Source organism: Sinohyriopsis cumingii, chromosome 6 (genome assembly GCF_028554795.1).
Source record: "Sinohyriopsis cumingii isolate HCF-2022 chromosome 6, ASM2855479v2, whole genome shotgun sequence".
NCBI classification, from domain to species: Eukaryota; Metazoa; Mollusca; class Bivalvia; order Unionida; family Unionidae; genus Sinohyriopsis; species Sinohyriopsis cumingii.
This window is the reverse complement of record NC_142966.1, coordinates 59,627,716-59,649,158: the sequence shown is the minus strand read 5'-3', so window position 1 is coordinate 59,649,158 and position 21,443 is coordinate 59,627,716. Positions and strand designations below refer to the sequence as shown.

Genomic DNA, 21,443 nt, shown 5'->3' with positions numbered 1-21,443 from the left:
ATATATATATATATATATATATATATATATATATATATATTCTATTCTTTATTAATAGTTCTTGCTGCAGTATTGTATGCTTTCATCTAAAAAACTAAATTATACAGCAGTAAAGATATACTTCTATCATTAAACATGAAATCACATTTGCATTTGAAGATCTCATATTTTAGCATGTGAAATCATTTCTGAATTACTCGTTTTCCTTTATAACAACCTAAATTTGTTTTATCGACGATTAAACTGATTTTTTGTGAGTGGTTTGCTCTTTTTCACTTCTTTCAGTTACAATAATTATTTTCTCCAGCCTTAAAATTGAACTTAAAGACAGTTTTGACTGGGCTGTAGAAAAATGTGAAACAATTGATTACATATAGGTCAGTGGTGTCTGTCTGTTCTCGTGATATGGTCATTGATAGGGATTCCGGGTCCTATGATAAGGCTGGGAAGCAGGGTAAGTGTGGGAATAATTAGTCTTTTCCCTGCTTTTTATGCTCCCTGCGTTGCTTGCCCCTTTATGAATAGCGGAGAACAATGCAGGGAGCATATGAAGCAGGGAACTAGACTAGGAAATAATCTACATTTATTTTAGTCTGGTTTACGACAGAAACTATAAAACACTATAGACATAGCTCAACAAATTCAGACATCGTTAGCCAGCCTATTTTTTAAAAAAAAATTAAAATTTAGAATGGTATGAGCAGTCATTTTTACAGGGATTAAATAAAGGTCAGTGGAGTTTATCCTTGTTTTTGCTATGTGTTTGTTCTTCTTTCATAGCAGTGTCGAAATGTATATTTTGCCAAGACATTGCGGTCACTGTTTGTGTTCAGCAGGTGGTCGCTCATAACAGAGCATTTATATAATAAAATTGATCTGTGCATAAAAGAAGTGACAGGTGGTCGCTCATAGCAAAGGACACACCAAGCAGTTTTTACTGTACTCTCAAACTCAAAAATTCTCAGTGATCTGTATTATGAATGCACTATCAAGCTCAAAATTGTTAATGATCTGTAACATGAGTGTACCCTCAAGCTCAAAAATTGTCAACGATCTGTAACATGAGTGTACCCTCAAGCTCAAAAATTGTCAACGATCTGTAACATGAGTGTACCCTCAAGCTCAAAAATTGTCAACGATCTGTAACATGAGTGTACCCTCAAGCTCAAAAATTGTCAACGATCTGTAACATGAATATACTGTCAAACTCAGACATTATCAGTGATACTCAACTTTAGTGTATTCTGAAACTCAAGCATCATTTCTGAAATAAATGTCCAAGTGATTTAATATTCATGAAATAAATAATATATATATATTACAACATTCTTTGGATAAAATGCATTTTTAAGTCTTTTGTAGGTATATAAATTTGTGAGCCACATTCCTTACTCTATTTTATTACAGTAATAGTTATTTTAGTTTTCCATAAATACATGTACTCTAGATGGCATGGTGATGGTTTGATGTAGTTTTTTTGTTGCCAGGGTAAATTGCTAACTTTGGATTGGCATCCACTATTGTGTTGCACATAAATTTATAAGTTTGGTTGCTTTTATTAAAAGAAAAAAATAGCACCATTACCTTTTTATGCACTCATCTTATGTCTGGTTTATTTTGGTATTCACCATTCCATCCATTTGTCTGTCCATCCATCCATCCTTTAAAACATGCTTGTCTGGCCCATGACTTTGTGACAGTTAAAGAGATTTTCATGAAACTTTATACATCACAACTAGATTGAGTGTCACATTCCATACAAAAATTCCCCGTCTCAGAGTCACTGTCATGACAAGGGAGACTTGATAGCGTGTCACATACCATACAAGTCCACCTGTCTCAGAGTCATTGTCATGACAAGGGAGATTTGATAGTGTGTCACATACCATACAAGTCCACCTGCTTCAGAGTCAGTGTAGTGACAAGGGAGATTTGATAGTGTGTCACATACCATACAAGTCCACCTGCCTCAGAGTCAGTGTAGTGATAAGGGAGACTTGATAGTGTGTCACATACCATACAAGTCCACCTGCCTCAGAGTCAGTGTAGTGACAAGGGAGATTTGATAGTGTGCCTGAAAAAGCTGAATGTTTCAGTGTGGTAAAAGTTTGATGTATGTAGACATTTATTCATCTGAAACTTTAGCTTAACTAATTGTAATATTGTCATGTGATGAATTTAAGATACATATGGCAGGTAGGCTTCGTGAGAATGTTGCTGCTACACATTCCTTTCTATGGCACTTCAGCAGTTACTGATGGGATGAAATGGTTTTTAATACATAGTAATGTTTTATTCTAGAAGTTAGTCACTTTTATATGCAGCTTTAAAGCAATAAATAAAGTTAGCCATTTGTTGTGTAATAGGATTGTGGGGGTCATCACAAAATATTACAGAGTGAATGTTTACATTGTAACATATCTCTCACCCATGAAATAAATAAATAAATGAAAGGATGAACCTTCTGTCATTTTATTTAATGATAAATATGGATTCCAGGCTGACATAGAACTAGACTCAACATATTTTGATAATACCATATATACTTGCTTATAAAGCAAGTCCAACTCAGATTGCACAGCCCCAGATCTGTCATCACATAATGTGCTGGCAAATCTGGGTCTGTTCAGTTTGTTAGGAGTTATCAGTAGAACAAACAGCATAGAACCTGATCTGCAGGTGCTATATAATACAGCAGATCAGGATCTTTATTGTTTGCAATTTGACTTATAAGCATGTGTAGATGGTATTAGTTGCAATAAAGGTGCAAAAGTTCTAAGAGAGATTAATTTTTTTTATTATTATGAAGGTTGTTTAGCAGAAGAAACAAGTTTTGACATCAATAAAATGTGAGTTTCCAAAATAGTTTTTTTTTTTAGTATTAGCTGATGTTGAGCAAAATAAACATCACACGATATATTAGAGTTGTTGATGTGCCGTGAGTATTGCTAGGAAAACCTTGCATTTTTTAAAGGAAAACTGAGCACACTTCAGTTTTTATCAAACAATATGCCCTTTTATTCTCCATCCATTTTTAAACAAGTTTCTGAGACAACACTTAAAAGCTCATTTTTGAAATTGAAAAAAGTTAACCAAATGTTATTCAACTTTTTATTCCTTGAAGATTACAAAACATGCTAGAAATTTAGAGACATGGTAAAACCTGACATCAGAATCTGTACAGAAATCGAGACCATAAAGTACAATTCATTAGACTGGTTTTGAAATGCAAGTTTTATTTTTGTAGGTGCATTTATGTTAGGGTTAATTGTCTTCGTCTTTTTAATCAAAGATACTGTTTGATTAATCTGAATGGAATTGTGTCAGAAAAGGATGCCAGACAGCTTAGACCCCATTGTTGTGAAATCAGAAGGGAATTGTGTCATCAAATTAATGTCATTAATTAGCTTAGACCAATTAGTTGTGAAATCTGAAGGGAATTGTGTCATCAAATTAATGTCATTAATCAGCTTAGACCAATTAGTTGTGAAATATGAAGGGAATTGTGTCATCAAATTAATGTCATTAATCAGCTTAGACCAATTAGTTGTGAAATCTGAAGGGAATTGTGTCATCAAATTAATGTCATTAATCAGCTTAGACCAATTAGTTGTGAAATCTGAAGGGAATTGTGTCATCAAATTAATGTCATTAATCAGCTTAGACCAATTAGTTGTGAAATCTGAAGGGAATTGTGTCATCAAATTAATGTCATTAATCAGCTTAGACCAATTAGTTATGAAATATGAAGGGAATTGTGTCATCAAATTAATGTCATTAATCAGCTTAGACCAATTAGTTGTGAAATCAGAAGGGAATTGTGTCATCAAATTAATGTCATTAATCAGCTTAGACCAATTAGTTATGAAATCAGAAGGGAATTGTGTCATCAAATTAATATCATTAATCAGCTTAGACCAATTAGTTGTGAAATCAGAAGGGAATTGTGTCAGCAAATTAATGTCATTAATCAGCTTAGACCAGTTAGTTGTGAAATCAGAAGGGAATTGTGTCATCAGATTAATGTCATTAATCAGCTTAGACCAATTAGTTGTGAAATCAGAAGGGAATTGTATCATCAAATTAATGTCATTAATCAGCTTAGACCAGTTAGTTGTGAAATCAGAAGGGAATTGTGTCATCAAATTAATGTCATTAATCAGCTTAGACCAATTAGTTATGAAATCAGAAGGGAATTGTGTCATCAAATTAATATCATTAATCAGCTTAGACCAATTAGTTGTGAAATCAGAAGGGAATTGTGTCATCAAATTTATGTCATTAATCAGCTTAGACCAATTAGTTATGAAATCAGAAGGGAATTGTGTCATCAAATTAATGTCATTAATCAGCTTAGACCAATTAGTTGTGAAATCAGAAGGGAATTGTGTCATCAAATTAATGTCATTAATCAGCTTAGACCAATTAGTTGTGAAATCAGAAGGGAATTGTGTTATCAAATTAATGTCATTAATCAGCTTAGACCAATTAGTTATGAAATCTGAAGGGAATCAAGTCAGCAGATAGTGTCAAACAGTTTAGACCCAATAGTTATGAAATCTGAAGGGAATCAAGTCAGCAGATGGTCTCAAACAGTTTCGACCCATTAGTTATGAAATCTGAAGGGAATCAAGTCAGCAGATGGTGTCAAACAGTTTAGACCCATTAGTTGTGAAATCTGAAGGGAATCAAGTTCAGCAATGGACACCAGACAGGGTAGACCCATTACCTGTGCCAATTAGTTGTTCAGATATACTCTTCTTTTACAAATAGAATTTGGTAAAATTGTACAGGTGCAGTTGGACCTGCTACAGCTCCTCTGTCTCTTTGTCTTAGTAATAAAAACTAGAGCTAAACTAGATAACTGGAGCAGGAATTCACAAGTTAACAAGTTAACATCCACTTATGGGGGCCCCAAGTGGCCGAGTAGTCTAAAGCGCTCTTCGTTACGGATCACTGCCATCTCACCTCTGTCTGCAGCGGTTTGAGTCTAAGATTCAGCCAATGTGGGCATGTGAGAAAGCTTGCCAGTAGCTTCTCGTGGGTCGGTGGTTCTTTCCGGGGTTTTCCGGGTTCTTCCTCCACCATTAATACTGGCCGCCATGTATAGCCTATCGTGCTGAAAAATGGCGTTAAACCCCACAGCAACAACAACAACAACAACAACAACAACAACATCCACTTATGTGATGCCAGTCAGTATATTTGAGATCTAGTTGCCAACTGTAGGTCACACAAAGTTTTGGTATGTGAAATAACTGATTATCTTATGATTCGACATTTGATGGTAATAAGTTAAGAAGTGTTATAATTTGAAAACATGCGCCATTTTAATGTACTGTTCAAAATCTCAAAGAGAAGGTCATAGTGACCCAATTTGATTGTGAAATGGTTTCATTCTGAGATATGTTGTTTGTGTAATTGTTAAGCTTATAATTTGAGCACAGATACCACATTTATATAGTATTCAGAATCCTAGAAATGTGTGAAATGATTTAATTGTATGATGCATTCTTTGTTTACTTTTTATAGCAATAAGTCAATACGTATTGAAATTTGAGCTAAGAATACATTGTTGCAACATTTTTGTACTTAAATGTAGGTTAAAGTGACCCACTGTTGCTGAGTGACACTTATATATCCCATCCCAAGATACATAAAAAGGGTAATAATATTATCAAAAAATGTAGTAGTCTAAAAGAAATGCAGCTCAAACAGAGGTCACATTCTTTATAACAGTAATTGTGGCCCAGCTTCACCCACCCTGTAGAAGTTTGGTTAGAATAGGTTAAGTGTTAACATTATAGAATGAATAACAAAGGTGTTAATCAATTCTGGAAATTGAGGTACAGCATCACAGTTCAAGTTTTATGTTAATATTTTTTAATATATAAGAGTTACAGTCCAGACATGAAGTATAAAGACAGTTTTAAAGCAGTTTTAATATATTCTGGAAATAAATTCACAGCAAACTAGTTCTATTAAGCAGTATCCATCTACCATAAGATTTACATTAAATCCTAGTTTGGTGACAATATTTGAATAGATAGTGTAATCAGACTCCAGGCACAAGTTTTAATCTTTGTTTTGGTTCTCGATAAATCTTGGAAAGCAGGTCATAGTGACCCAGGTTTGGTGCATAATGCATGCTCGTCCCAAATTCACCCATAATGCAGGTTTAATGTTAATAAATGAACAGCTTAGTGAGTTAATAACATGGACAATGAAGACAGATTGATGGACAAAGTGAATACCATATTCCACCTGCTTGTTGACATGAATGGAAAAAATTTATATTTTGAACATGATGTAACTCATGAATAAGGGTCGTTTCCTTTTTAAATCAAGTATAACAGACCCAGGTGGACATGATGTTGCTCACTAGACCCACATTTAACTGAAGAAAGAGGCCCAAGTTGACAATATTGCTCTCAAGACCCACATTCAACTAATGATTGCTTTTAAAAAATATTGTAGCTCAGATTTGTAGACACTAAAAACTTAATATCTATTTGTAAAAGATAAATTATGAGGTTAAAAGAAAAAATGTTTGGCTCATAAGAAAATTTGAGGTCACCCTATCCTCCCACCAAAATAAATGGTTGGTTCTTTACCAGTCAGTTCCTACTCTTCCATTGATATAACTATTGCAGAAAATATAAATAAAAAACCTTTTATTTATGAAGTTTAAGTAATATTACCATAGTGGTTTTAAAAATATTGAAATATGGTTCCACTTGGTTGATGTCAAAGATAAATGGGTGTTATGGAAACTGTAAGAAACAATACCTGCCACTTGCAAGATAAAGTATAAAGTGGTGTAAAATCATCAAGGTATCTGAAAGTGACATCCCAGATATGCCACTGACCTCCCTTGTTTTTAACCTTAACCTTAGGGGCAGAGGGTGTGACTCTGAGACACTGCCATGTTCAGATATATAGCAGGGTAATGTTTCATTAAAATACATCCTTTGGTTTAAATTTTTATTTTCTACCAGTACATGGATAGAGGTTAGTGATTTATATTTTACCTCACTGTGACCTTAACCTTAAAGCAGAAGTCACAGCTACAGTATGTGAGACTAAGTATATTCAGTTCAATGTTTATCATCCAGACAATTTACAAATCACATAATTATATTTTTGCTTGTCTTATTATGAACTTAACCTTTCGGCAGGAGGCCAGTCTAAGGCACACAACACACCAATTAGTCCTGGTTGGAGTATCCTGAATATTGCTCCAGATGTTGTGGTTGTTGTATGGTTTAACGCCATTTTTCAGCACACGATAGGCTATACATGGTGGCCAGTATTAGTGGTGGAGGAAGAACCCAGGAAATCCCCGGAAAGAACCACCAACCCTCGAGAAGCTACTGGCAAGCTTTCTCACATACCCACATTGGCCAAATCCAAGACTCGATCCCACGCAGACAGAGGTGAGATGGCAGTGATCCATAATGGAGAGCACTTTAGACCACTTGGCCACTCGGGGCCCTGCTCCAGATGTTACAGAGTTATGGACTGGACAGGCAAATGTTAAAAGATGATGATGCATTAAAACAGATTTAATATTGGTATAAAAAAAATCATTCATACTGATATCATAATTAAATCTGACACTAAAGTGGTGTCACTAGAACATGACAGAACATGGTGTTCAACACTGCTCATCACTCACTATACGTACATTTTTCCTAATATGTTCAACATCTTCAGTGCAACAGCCTGGGTAAAAAAAATTGAATACTTTAACATTTCAACAGAATGATGAAAGTGGTATATGAAACACTGTCAGGATATTGTGGATATGAGACATTCAGTTTCATCTCCCAAAATAATAGTTTTTAATTCAAGACTTGGCAAGAAAAATATAATGGCTTTAAAGTTACTGCCAAGACATTAAAAGTAAGTAATGTAACTCTGTGATGACTGTAGCCTTAACTTTGTGGATAGAATTTTGATAGTTATATAAGACACACCATCTAAAATGTTTTATTTTCATTACTTAAATAGGTTCTTAACTGATGCCCAACCATGAAAACTTACATTGACCTATACAATTTGATCAATAAAAGTATTATGTGGTATGATTTTCGCATCAGATGATGAAGTATGGCTATGCCATATGTTGTGTCTGTTACTTTGTTTAAATGTTTGTAAGTTACAACTTCAAACAGATATTATTTACTAATATCCATCTTTGACCTTGAAATGATAACCACTAGTTGGATTTTCTATTTCTGTCATTAGCATTTCAAAGCCATATTAGTCTTATCACTGAAGCCTGAAATGGATGACACCTAACATAAATCAATGTACTTAACACCAACATTGCAATCGGCTACTGGCAATTGTGACATTGGAATATAAGCATCAAAGTGCAGTACATCATGGTGCAAGAGCATACATCACAATAAAAACAAATCCTATCATGTCCTTTTATCAAGTGAAACATCCCTTGCTGATGTGGGTGTATACACTTACATATAGTAGCATTGTTTCTCCTGTAAAAGCTTTGGTTACTGAATAGTTGACTATGAGTAACCAATCATCATACAGAAAGAAACAAAAAAATGATTTTATTTCAGTTGGCAATCATTATATTTTATAAATATTTTACCAGCATTGTAATATTGTCTCAGAAATGATGAATAATCACCACATGACTTCTATAATACACAGAATGTCTGCTTCAAGAATTGTTTCTGTCCTGAGGAGGTGCAAAGTGACTGTAACATCTGTGGTGTCCTCTCCAGATTATTTTGATTATTACTTGTTCTTTATTCCTCATTATAGGTTTGGTATATGGTCACACAGGCCATGTCCGTTTCCTGACCTGTGTAGAGATGACCAGTACTCCATCCCTCCCAAACAGCAACAATAAATCTGACAAGGAAGAGGAAGTTGAGCATGTTCCCATCCATGACCTTCACAGACGTTCATCAATGGCAGCCACAACAGCGACACTTGCTACACGTATGTTAGTCATCAGTGGTGGAGATGGCTACGAAGATTTCAGAAATTCTTCAGCAAATGAATCTGCAGGACGAGATGACAGTACTAATCATTTGCTTCTCTGGCAAGTTTGATGCACATGTGTGCTAGTTTGTGTATATGGTTCATGTCTGTTCTTTTGTATGGTGCCAAAACTAACTTGAATTATCTTTCATCCTGAAAGATTTCTTATTGAGATAATACACCTGTACATCTCAATGTATAATAATTTTGTTGTTTGTTGGCAGAACTCTACATCATACCGTATTTTGAATCATTTTATTTTACAAAGTGATCCTTACATTTTTTAGGTAGACTATCCTTCCCAACTCATCTTAATGTTATTGTCCAGTCTTTAGACTCTTCTGTATTCCACGTAATATATACATACCTTAATAAATGCACTCCGTTTATTTGATCAAAACCTGCATGAAAATAGCCACTTATAAGGTTATGATCTTAGCATGCCATATTGGAGGGATGCGGTTGCTAAAAGTCTTCTGTAACATCATTATTTTCTCACCATTTATGTCTGGTTTATCATTGTCATTTAATTTTGAGGATCATCAGTCTAAAAAATTGGGCATAAATGTGTTTTATTGAGACAATGTATCTCCAGGGCGGCAAGTTTCAAATGTAAGGCAAAGGGAGCAACTTGTTGAGTCTGGACATACTTGCCATAGGTACATTGATTGGTGTAGTTGTTATAATGAATTTTAACTTTATGAAGGGTATCAAAATTTTAACTTTTTAAGTGCATAGTTATATATATCAAGTCAGAATATATATATATATATATATATATATATATATATATATATATATATATATATATATATATATATATATATATCAGCACTTTTAAAACATTATTGGCAATATCTTGCTGCAGAGGAAATCAGAGCTGAGGGCCTTTCCCAAGGACACACCAAGGCATCCATCCTGGGAAATTTTATAAACGTAAATGTTACGCCAGAGCTATATGCAAATTACATACCTGTCATCTTTTCAGTAGAGAAGTAGGTAGATTGAATGAAAAATAGGCAGGTTGGGTCCTAAAATGGGAAGGTTTTTCGTGGCATTTTTTAAGCCTTGTTTTCACTAAATATTGATGATCTTCCGGGTCCAGTACGCATGAAATTCTCAAAGGACGTACCATTTCTCCCTGTGACATGCTCGTTATGTAAGTTTCTTTGGTGGGTATGGAAATGATAACATCACCAGAGTGTTCATTCTTGGGATTGAAATTAATTGCTAACAATTTTTATTGTTGAGGTTTATTGTTTGTTGTGATTTATTTTCAGATTTTAGTATTGCTGTAAGCTTAGAAACATTCATAAATTGACTTGAATATTGTTTAAACTTAACGTTCTATTTACTCAAGAAAAATGGGATAATCTGGAGTTTTCTACAAAAATCGAGAGATAATATGAAATCGGGAGGTAGGCGTGGAATGACCCCAAAAAATCCGGAGTTTTTTTTCTTCTTCTCCCTTTGAGAGAGTTGACAGGTATGAAATTACATAATTCCTATAAACTTGAAGCAGTTACAAAAAAAATAAAATCAACTGGAATAGGTGAGTACCTATCCACTTTGTTTTCTGTCAAATATGATTGGGACAGTCAGGGTGAATATTAATAATATTTATGCCAGGACAATTGGAAATTCCAGAGATCTGCCAGGATGTACCATCAATACTCGCAAGTCGAGTACAACTGCAAACGTCACAGAACCTGATCTGCTGTCACATAATGCACTTGCAGACCAAGGTCTATGTTGTTTTACTGATTACTAACAAAATACAAAGTATCTGCCAGCACATTGTGTGATAGCAGATCTGGGTGTGCCGTTTGCAATAGAATTTGACTTATAAGTGAATATATATGGTAGCTTTTAACCCATGTGGTCATTTGAGCAGTAAAATCATAGGTACAGAAGGGTGAATTTGCACTCGGGCTAGAAGGCTAGCTGTGCTTACATAGGTAACAGGTTGAATTTAGCTGTAACAGTGTTACATTGGAAACAAATTTTTAAATGTTTTCTATTTTAGATGAAGATTTAATACTGTGCTGATATTGGTACCAAAAGAAACATGATCTTTTCCCCTGAATTCTAATATATATATATATATATATATATACCACTCCCTCGATAACTCGCACACCCACTTATAATGCAAGGCCCAGCATTGATCCCAGTTTTTAAACCTGAAAATACCCCAAAAATTGATCCCTATTTGTTGAACTTCAAGATAATCGTGATCAAAATGGGTTACGGAAACTTTGATGTATCACTCATTTTATAGTTGAAAACAGAAGATAGGACATGGAAATTTTAATCAACATTATGAAATATCAAATTTAAAAATAGGTCATACAGTTTTTTAATTTTCTTTCCAAATGACATTCCTAGTACACTGTAATTAACGATATGTAAGGAAATTTAGATCAATGAAAATGTTACTCCGAGTGAAGGCAGTACTTTAATAAATAAATACAAATTGAATAATTTTTTTTATCTATTGAAATTTGTGTTCTAGTTCTATCTTTTAGTTCCTTTTAAGTGTAATTGTCATAAATGCAATGTGTCCTCTTGTAATTAAACATAAAATGCGTCTATCTGCCGTAACACCTATGTCTGCGAGCGTTTATTTGAGAACCTAATTAAGTGCCGATCGTGTTTTGATAACTGATTTCCGGAAGTATTTGTGGTATTGTTGCACTGAATTAAAAGCTGACCTCCTTTTTATTATCATGTTAATTGTGTCTTTTGAATCAAATAAAGGAGGTGGAATAAAAGAAAAGTTAAAAGGCACGAAAATCCTACAAACTTAGCGTCCCAGGTCGTATGTCGGGTGAACTCACTTCATTTTATCAATTGAACACTTATAAATGTTATTGTGTATGTAACATAAACTACCTTAAATTAACAGACTCTTTCATAACCATGATCAAAGATAACAAGGCAACTGAGTGAAATGAATACTTCGTAAAATAAAGAACTTGATTTCAGATACCGACCATTTTGGGCAAGCAAGTTTCAGAGAATTCTTGAACTGGCACTTAGAGATATCCTCAAGGATGATAAAAAGTTTCATTATTAATTCTAATTAATTAATTCACAACATCAGTATTGTACTAATTGAAAAATACACAGATTGTGTTTCAACGTAGATGATTGTCTCACGAAATAAATGTCAAATGTTTTCGAAAAAAAGGAATCTTGTTTGGTGGTTTATATACAGTTAGTCTAGTTCCCTGCTCTGTGGACTTCCAATTTGGCAGGATAATATTAAAACACCACTATGGGAACCAGACTCATCAAGAAAACAAAAACCAGTGACATAATGCACAGATTTTTCGCGTACATGTGATGGTTGTTGAAACCAGTTGGAACTGTCTTTCATACGTTGGACAGTTTAAAAATAAATGTCGTTTAAACAGAATAACGAACAACTTCATTAGAAAAAGCGCGTTATTACAAATTATTATCGATGTGATTGTAAAATGAGGATTCAGTCAATAAACAGCCCAGTTCCCTAACGCCGCCGCATCCTCCAACAGTTTTTTTAGATGTCAAAGCACTTTTTTTCAATTTTTGGAGGTCCCTTGGTAACTCACGCCTCACTTATAGTGCAGTCTGTGTTTGTGGACCCCATTTTGCATAACTTATTGAGGGACAGGTTTGTTGTTGTTGTTGTTGTTGTCGTGGGGCTTAACGCCATTTTTCAGCACACGATAGGCTATACATGGCGGCCAGTATTAATGGTGGAGGAAGAACCCGGGAAAACCCCGGAAAGAACCACCGACCCTCGAGAAGCTACTGGCAAGCTTTCTCACATACCCACATTGGCTGAATCTTAGACTCGAACCGCCGCAGACAGAGGTGAGATGGCAGTGATCCGTAACGAAGAGCGCTTTAGACCACTCGGCCACTCGGGGCCCCGGGACAGGTTTGTGTGTGTGTGCGTGTGTATATATATATATATATATATATATATATATATATATATATATATATATATATATATATATATATTTTTTAAGATCAATAGTGACAAGTTTAATATTTCTGAACAGACCTCTTTTTACTTCTTAAAAGTAAACTTTGATTATTTAATTTTATAGTACTAAAATGGGCAAATGAAATATTAAGTTCAAATTAGTAACAATGCATCTTTTACCTCTAATTTGTTCAATCATTTTGCTTAACTAATTACAGGGGTCAATGCAGTTTGGTAGGAGTTATCACAAGAACAAACAACATAGACCCAGCTCTGCTGGTGGATTATGTAATAGATTGGGGTCTGTATTGTTTGAAATTCGATTTGACTTATAAGTGAGTATATATAGTGTATACGAAGATAATAATTTATTTTGATATTCCATAAGAAATTTAGTACTGAAGTTTGGAAATGTAATGAAATGTATATTTCAAGCTTTCCAACATTTGTTTGAAGATACCTTTCTTGTCTTGTCATGCATATATTGATGCTTTGCTTTCTGTAAAAGAATTTTGAATTGTTCAGCTGAATTTTTAAACCTCTTTTTGCTCTTGTCCTTCACAGTTTAGACTGTTACCTATTTGTGGCTTGTTAGTCTAATACTGTTGCTCATATCTTACATTACAAAGATCGACTTTGTTGGTAATCGTTTATCAAGAAAAAGTACATTGATTGTGATAACCAAATTTGTTTATTGCATATATTTTTCTGCCTGCCATTAATATGAGAAGTTTTGTATGTGTTCCTCATATATCTGCACACAACAAAAGGTTTTGTGATATTAGATTACCGGTTTGTGACATTTTAACATTTTTGCCAATTTGTGAGTTTTTCTAGTATAGTTTTAGGGATCAAGTTTATTTAATAGCAACAATTGGGAACTAAATATTTTTATGCCTGTTAGTCTCTCATATAGACTGTTATTAGTTGTAAAAACAAAACTACCCAACTTTTTATACTTGGTGCATGTTCTTTGTTTCCCCACCTCATAACGTGTTGTTAGTTTTGAAGAATGATAATGCAAATCCAAGTGTTACTAGAAACATCCATGTTTTTTCGCCAACAAACTTGAGCACTTTATAGCGTATAGAATGAATTCAGCTGTAGGAGTAATCAGTAGAATTCAGGCATATTTATAATTACTAAAATGTTTGTTTCTTTTCTTGTAACATGAAACAATGACTTCTCTTTGGTTTAAAATGGTGATTGTTGTTTGTTTTTGCATTTTAATATTTTTGTATACATTTTAAAGTTCTTTCAAATGAATCAAAAGTTGTGGGTAGGGGCAGTTGTATGTTTTATTGAAAAGAATAAAGTTTTATATGAAATGGAAATTTTCATGAAATATGAAATTACCGTATATTCTCACTTATGGACCATATATACATGCTTATAAGATGAGTCCAACTACAAACTGCATGACCCAGATCTGCCATTGCATAATGTGCCAGCAGATCTGAGACTGCAGTATGTTAGGAGTAATCAGTAGAACAAACAAACTTCACTGACGCAGATCTGCTGGCATTATGCTATGGGAGATCAAAATCTGTCATTTGCAGTTTGACTCAACTTATAAGCAAGTATATACGCTAACTTGGATAACATGTATTATGTGGTACAACAGGCAAATTCATTATCTGCTTTTCTACTCAATAGTATTTACAATATTAAGATTTACTGACATCTGAAGCATTACGTCACAAAGTTTTTATATCAGTGCTTTTCACTACCAGATGGATTGTGATGAATCAGTTTATTCTATAAAATATTGGACAATTTGTGTTTTAAAAAAAACGAAGTTTCTTGATGTTGGGAATTTTGTTTTTATACATTTGATCTATGCAATATATTTAAGATGGAAATATTTCAGGTATTTGTTTCAATTGTGTTCTCTTCCTCAAAGTTTTGCTTGCACCACCATCATGTGCAATATATTTTGAACAGTTAGAAATCCTAATGAGTACCATTTCAAATTCATTTTGTTAAATTTTTTTGAATCTAAGCCAGTGTTAAATGGAGGAAATTAATCCTTCTTTTTTATTTGATTGGATATCTTTGTTCATTCTTTCAATTCTTATATATATAAGTTTGTATAAGAAAAGTCAAACAGCAAACAATAAAAATCCTGATCCTGCAGCAAAATGCACATGCAGATCAGGGTCTGTGTTGTTTGTTCTACTGTTTATTCCTGACAAACTGCACAGAACCAGATCTGCCATCACAAAATGTGCTGACAGATCTTGGTCTTTGCAGTTTGTAGTTTGAATCGACTTATAAGCAAGTATATACAGAATTTAACCTTTTTGAGCTTAGTGCTGTCTCTCCATCAGTGTTGATACATACGTAATTATTGACTTGTTTTCATTGTATTGTGATCTCATCATGGAATGTCTTTGTTTTTGTGTTGAAGGTTGTGAAATTTATGTACATTTTCATTAGACATTGTATCCTCTAGTTAAACTGATGTTAACTTTAATCACTCTATTGATGAAAGAAAGTAAGCTTTTGCAATTTGATTGAAATCTGTTTTGAAATTCTCCTTCCATGACTACATCTCTTCTGAAACTTCCCAGATTGTTTGCTTATAAAAATCTAAGGTATTGACTGCTTGACTGACAAGATTTATTTTGTGATAAATAATAGTAAATATTTGCTATGATAGCAGCATATAATGTAGTTTTACTTTAAAAAACACTTTGTAAATATTTCTCTCTCATATTCTTGCTGCACTTTTTTTGTTTTACCTCTTTTCAGCTGATCCAGAAAATTCTAAGTGTAAAAAATTATATAAATTTACTTACTTTTGTGCTATTCTGACCAGGTAATCATTTTACAGAATTATTCATTTTTGTATGGACACCTGATTAAAATATATTTGTTTGTCGGATATGTGTACATTAAAATCAGCATGAAAATAAGAGTGCCTGAAAAATTAGTACACATACGGTAAAGAGTGCCTGAAAAATTAGTACAATTATGGTAAAAACCAAGAAAAGTGTAATAGAGATGATTCTGGTGAATAAAAACTTGAGTGAGATCAAGTCTACTAGATTTGTTATGATGTCACTGTTGTCTCAAATATCTGTTCCCTTTTTATAATTTGGCTTTTTTAGTAATTTACTTTGATAGCATTTATTTTGTTAGAGCATTTATTGATTTTACTGTTGTTTAGCATTTTAAAATTTATATCCTTTTACTTTTTCATTTGCTGTGTACATAGAATAGTAATTATGCAATTTGTTTATGTGTGCAAAATTTGTATTTTGTTGTGCGATATTTACTTCGCTTAGAACCCGAAATAAGTTTTACTCTAATGACATGATGAACAGTGTTACTATTAATATTTACACCTAGTATTATTAATAACTACATTTTTGTCTTTAATGACATGATCAATGTTACTGACTGTATCAGTGTATATTATTTACACCTAGTGTTACCAGTACTGTGTCTTTCTTTTCTATTGAGATAATGAATAAATGTATTGGTGTTATAATTACAAAGTGTTGTCCATAACTGTGTTTCATGTGCTATATTACTGCAACCACTGTCAGATAGACCTTTAATTACTTTATCATGGTCTGTTTTTTTAGTCAAACTGTCCAAATTCTAGTCAAATTGGGAATTTCTGATAATTTGTTTACTTCATCCTAACTCAGAATTATTAATAACAACTTTCTGCTGCATTCTTTAATGAACAAAATTTCTGTGACCCACCAGGAATGTGGTAGAGCCATTGAGTGTCTGTCCATTCCATACAGTAGAGGCTGTTTTGATGTTTTTTAAATGGGGAAGTTACGTTTCATTTACATTTCATACTTATTATAATAAAATATTATTTACTCATGATACAACCTTGGGTAAATACAAGATTTCAACAAGGGGAAGTAATGCATAGAATGAGTGACTTTAGAAAGATCCTTTAATCATATAAAATGCACTGGCTGGAGTATGCTTTACGAATTCAGTTCAGATAATTTTAGAAGCAAATAACTTAAACATTGAAAAAGTTTATAAAAAAGAAAAAGCACTGTAAGAAGAATAAAAAATTAAGCATAGATCTGTTTTATGTTACAGTGGTGCTTCTATTGCTATTGTTGGTCAGTCTCCTTTCCCCCCATAATTTGTTCTTTGTTCATCACTTGCAAGATTGATGTTTAATAAATGACTTGTCATTTTATTGTTAATGAATTTATATTAAAGGTTATTTTTATGTGACGTTATTTGGCAATTGCCAGAAATTCAAATTAGTGTGTCTGTTTACAGTGTGTAGATGCCATGTCATTTAGTAAATAAATTTTTTTGTATAGTTTGTACTTATGTGTATGCAACACTATGATATCAGCTCTCAACTGCCAAGGTGAAGGTTAGCTAGACCTTAACCAGGGTAAACATTATATATATATACATGTGTGTATAAATATTGCATGTAAATTAATCAGTTCTCAAGACTACTGTTTGATATAAATACGAATGTATTTTGTTAATAATGAAATAATGTTGTAATAAGTTTCTACCAAGTCCTGTAACAACAAAAGTGATTAATTTAATTTTACATTATATTGATTTTACACAATCTAGCTAGTCTAGATAGTTTACTAAATTATTGTATGTAAATTTTTATGTGTATATTGTAGTGCAATTATTTATCAGAGTTCTTGACAAATGTCAGCCACTAGGTCTCTGTGAAGTAACCATTAGGTCATGTGATATTATAGTTCCCAAGTACACAGTCCAGCATCCCTTAATGTATGTCAGTTTGTCCCTTCATATCCATCCAGTACATTTTAGAAGCACTCCTATTTTCCACTTGTGCGGCATGTATAGAGTTTGCAACTGTACATCACATATTCTGTAACGTTTTCAGACGCTGAAAATTATTGCCAAAAGTACCATTTTAAGGCCGTGTAAATTTTGAACAATGTTTTACAGATATTTGTTATCCTGAACTTAATTTTTCATGCACAATCTAAGTAGATATAATGTCTCATTTTCCATTAAAAAAAAGGAGGTTAGCCAAAAGTACCATGTTTGCAAGTTTTTACAGGGTCTTGTATTGTTGCGTATTTGCCAATAAATAGTACTTCTAAAATTATAGGCAATGTAGGGAGCCCCTGTGCTGCTAAATAGATTAAGTTCATTTCATTTGGTACCTAATTATGTCAGGCAGTGCTTGAAATCATAAACTTTAAATCCTTTGCATCACTGATCTTGAAAGATTTACCACTCTGAATTTCTTATCGATGCAATTTTGTGCAGGCTGCCATTTGACTATTTTTGTTTAAATAAAAAATATTTAAATGATTATGAGTGGGTATATTCTTTACTGTACCTGATGTCATGTTCAGGGTCAAAGGTCGCAGCAAAAGAAATTGTATTGCACATATGAACTTCGACATGAAACATTTTTTTAAAAAAATGGGTATGTTAAAACTTCTTGATATTATTAATTAGGAATCTCGATACTCCAAAACTGAAAAAGAAAAATGTGGGACATGTTCTCATTTTAGAACCCAAGTATTCTTTTCTTCCGAGGTCAGATATGGAGTTTCTGTTGAAACCCCATATTTATTGTTACTGTAGATATCAGTTGGATCATTTAGGAATAATTGCGTTAAAATGTATGACCCTCAAAAACTGGCACAGGTATTACTTCTTTCTGATAGGAATTGAATGCTTAAGAGACCGATCACTTGAACAAAGAATTTGCTGATGTATAGATTATAGTACAGGGAATTTGCAATAGGTTATAAAAGAAATGGCAAATCTATAGAAATTTAAGAAAAATAAAATGACTGAAATTAAGTCAGTCAATAGGTCACTGATAGATTGATGAAGAACTACAAATATTGTACCATCAAATGCAGAGTAAATTTGTAATCTATACATTGTCCTACTATTTACATTTATGATTTTCTCTGTAATTGACCCTATTTTGAAAAGCAATCTGATATTATTATCTCTGCCAACCTGACACAATAAAGGTACTCACATGTTATTAAAATTTAGTGTTTTAATGTTTCAGCCAGTAAATTTTCCTAGTCATGAAGCAGTATGGACAATCTCAGAAAAACAGGTTTCATTTTTCATGAACAGAATAATCAGTAGTGTAGATTTTTGTTGTTGATTTCATGTTAGCTGTCATTCCAATAGAATTTATTCTCATAGTGACCATTGTTTTGAATTTTAGAGATTGGATGGTGAAAAATGTACTTGGTACAATTTAATAATTTGCTGACAATTTTTATGGTAGCATCACCAAATACAGCAGTCTTCATAATTGGTGTTAGGTTGATTTAATATGAAAGCAATTTCAGTTCATGTTCTAAATAGTATCTATAGCTGACACAGCAACAAAGTACATTTGACTTTTCTAAGATTTACAAATTTCATTGGTGAACTCGCAAGTTCATGGAGATTCTACACTACTTGGCATAAAATAAAAAAGATATAGAGCAGACCCAAGTTCAGTTGCTAAACTGTCCTTCACAAGTCTCAAGTGCAGATATGAATGAATATTTCATACGTGCCATAGATTAAAGGTTTTTTTTCGCCAATGTTTTCAAAACAAAGTTTGAAGATATTTTTTTCCTGGTGAACATTGTTGCATTTCATTCAGTCTCATTGCCATTAGAGACAGAATACAATCAGATGTTGCTTGTTGCCCTTTGGATGCAAATAAATGAATATATTGCCAGAAAGAATGAATTTGTGAATTATTTAGCCAGTTAATGTTTTATTCCCGTTCCACATATTGTGGTCCCTGTGTGCTGGTCTGTCCCATTATGAGGCTAAATATTAAAACAACCATGTGTTTGTTCTCATTTCACTGTTGTTGAAAATTTGAATTAGTTACAGGCCCCGTTTCATTTGGCATCCTTGATACTGCCTCATTGTCTTTCTCAATTTTTAAAGGACCTCACGAGTTGAAACCAATCATGGTACAAGGCTTTATATTGAAAAGACCTTGGTCAATTTCAATTTTCATTACCCTTATTTAACTGCAATTATTGCTCTTGCATCATGAAGAAATATTGCTACCATATTCGCAAGACACTTTCTAGTCTTATGTCAATTATGAAACTCCTCACAACTAGCATTGTGTATGGGTTTGGGTGGCACAAATGGGAGACCAACCAGTTTTTCTTTGATAGTGGAAACCACTATCTATTCTTGATTACTTAGCTGTTTTAGGTGGTGGAAATCATATACTCTTGAATGCCCAGCTGTTGGAATCAAGTAGCGTTATTATGTGATGGAAAACCTGAAACCCCCACCACCACCCTTTGATTTGTGACCACTTCACTCTTCCATATGAAGGAACTTGCAACGCTAGTGCACAATCACTGTACATTCATAAATGAACTGAGAGCTGTTTATAGTTTCGAAAATAAACTTACTCAATGGGTACACTAAGGTAATGTTTCAAATTAATGGGTACTTGTTAGTATTAAAACCTCCTGTAAAGCAACCTTCACAAGTCAGTAAAAATAAAAGTTTCACAGGTCTCAACTGTACACAAATTTCCCACATCTTAAGACTGCCTGCCAATTAAGACTACTTCCGGATGGTTCCCCATGTTATCTTTTCTAAGGACTCCATTTAAACTCTGATATGAAACTGAAGATTTAAGTGCTCTTCATGGTCAATGTTATGACTTTATAGATGTACAGCATTAACTATGCATAGTAATTAATTATAACCAACTGGAGAACCTAGATTATATTCTTGTAAATACAAAGAACTATAAACAGTTAATCAACTGTAATTGCAACATGCAAGTTTAATTTCTTTTCAATTTCAAAATTTCACCATAAATTGACAAAGTCCAAAAGATTCACATTAGGTTTGAATTAATCCACCTAAACGTGGGCGAGATTAGGATTTTTAATGTGCTTTAACAATTTTAGTCATATCACTACAAGATCTGCAGTGTTGCAGTTTATGGATATGTCTAGCACTGGGACATCATGCCACAGACATAGCATTATGTCCCACCCATTCAAATCATCTCGACACAGGGCTAACCAGACCTAACACTAACCTCTTAATGCTAAGCGCCAAGCGAGGCAGCTGCTTGTACCATTTTTATAAGTCTTTGGTATGGCTCAATGGGGGTTCAAACCCATGACCTGCTTCCTGGGTGGAGAGGGGGTACTCTAACCACCGGAGTGATCACCTAAACATGCAGGTGCAAAATTTAGTACTTGTCCTTAATAGTGGTTTGAACACTTGTGTGAAGACACCTGTGCCTGTGCAGTCATTCCCATTTAAAGTGATTGTTTCAAATAAATTTTGAAATCTTTTTGACTCTTCTCATTTTCTGGTAAAATTGTAGGAACTAAAAAAAGAACTGAACTGCTGATTTCCATGGCAGTTGATGAAATAGTGTTACCTATTTGTAATTACAGTACTGTAATCTATGTACTCGTATCATTTAAATTTA

The 21,443-nt window shown here is 33.4% G+C and overlaps 1 protein-coding gene across 2 annotated transcripts in view; it reads left to right on the top strand.

Annotated features, from left to right (window-relative positions):
- Positions 1-19,701, top strand: part of LOC149797040 (rho guanine nucleotide exchange factor 17-like) — a 236,502-nt gene extending 216,801 nt beyond the window's left edge. For both annotated transcript variants that reach the window (XM_089961705.1, XM_089961704.1), the window contains one exon: positions 8,797-19,701. In XM_089961705.1, the coding sequence (XP_089817831.1) occupies positions 8,797-9,089 (293 nt within the window). In that variant the 3' untranslated portion in view covers positions 9,090-19,701. The remainder of the gene's footprint in view (positions 1-8,796) is intronic.
- The last annotated feature ends 1,742 nt before the right edge of the window (positions 19,702-21,443 follow it).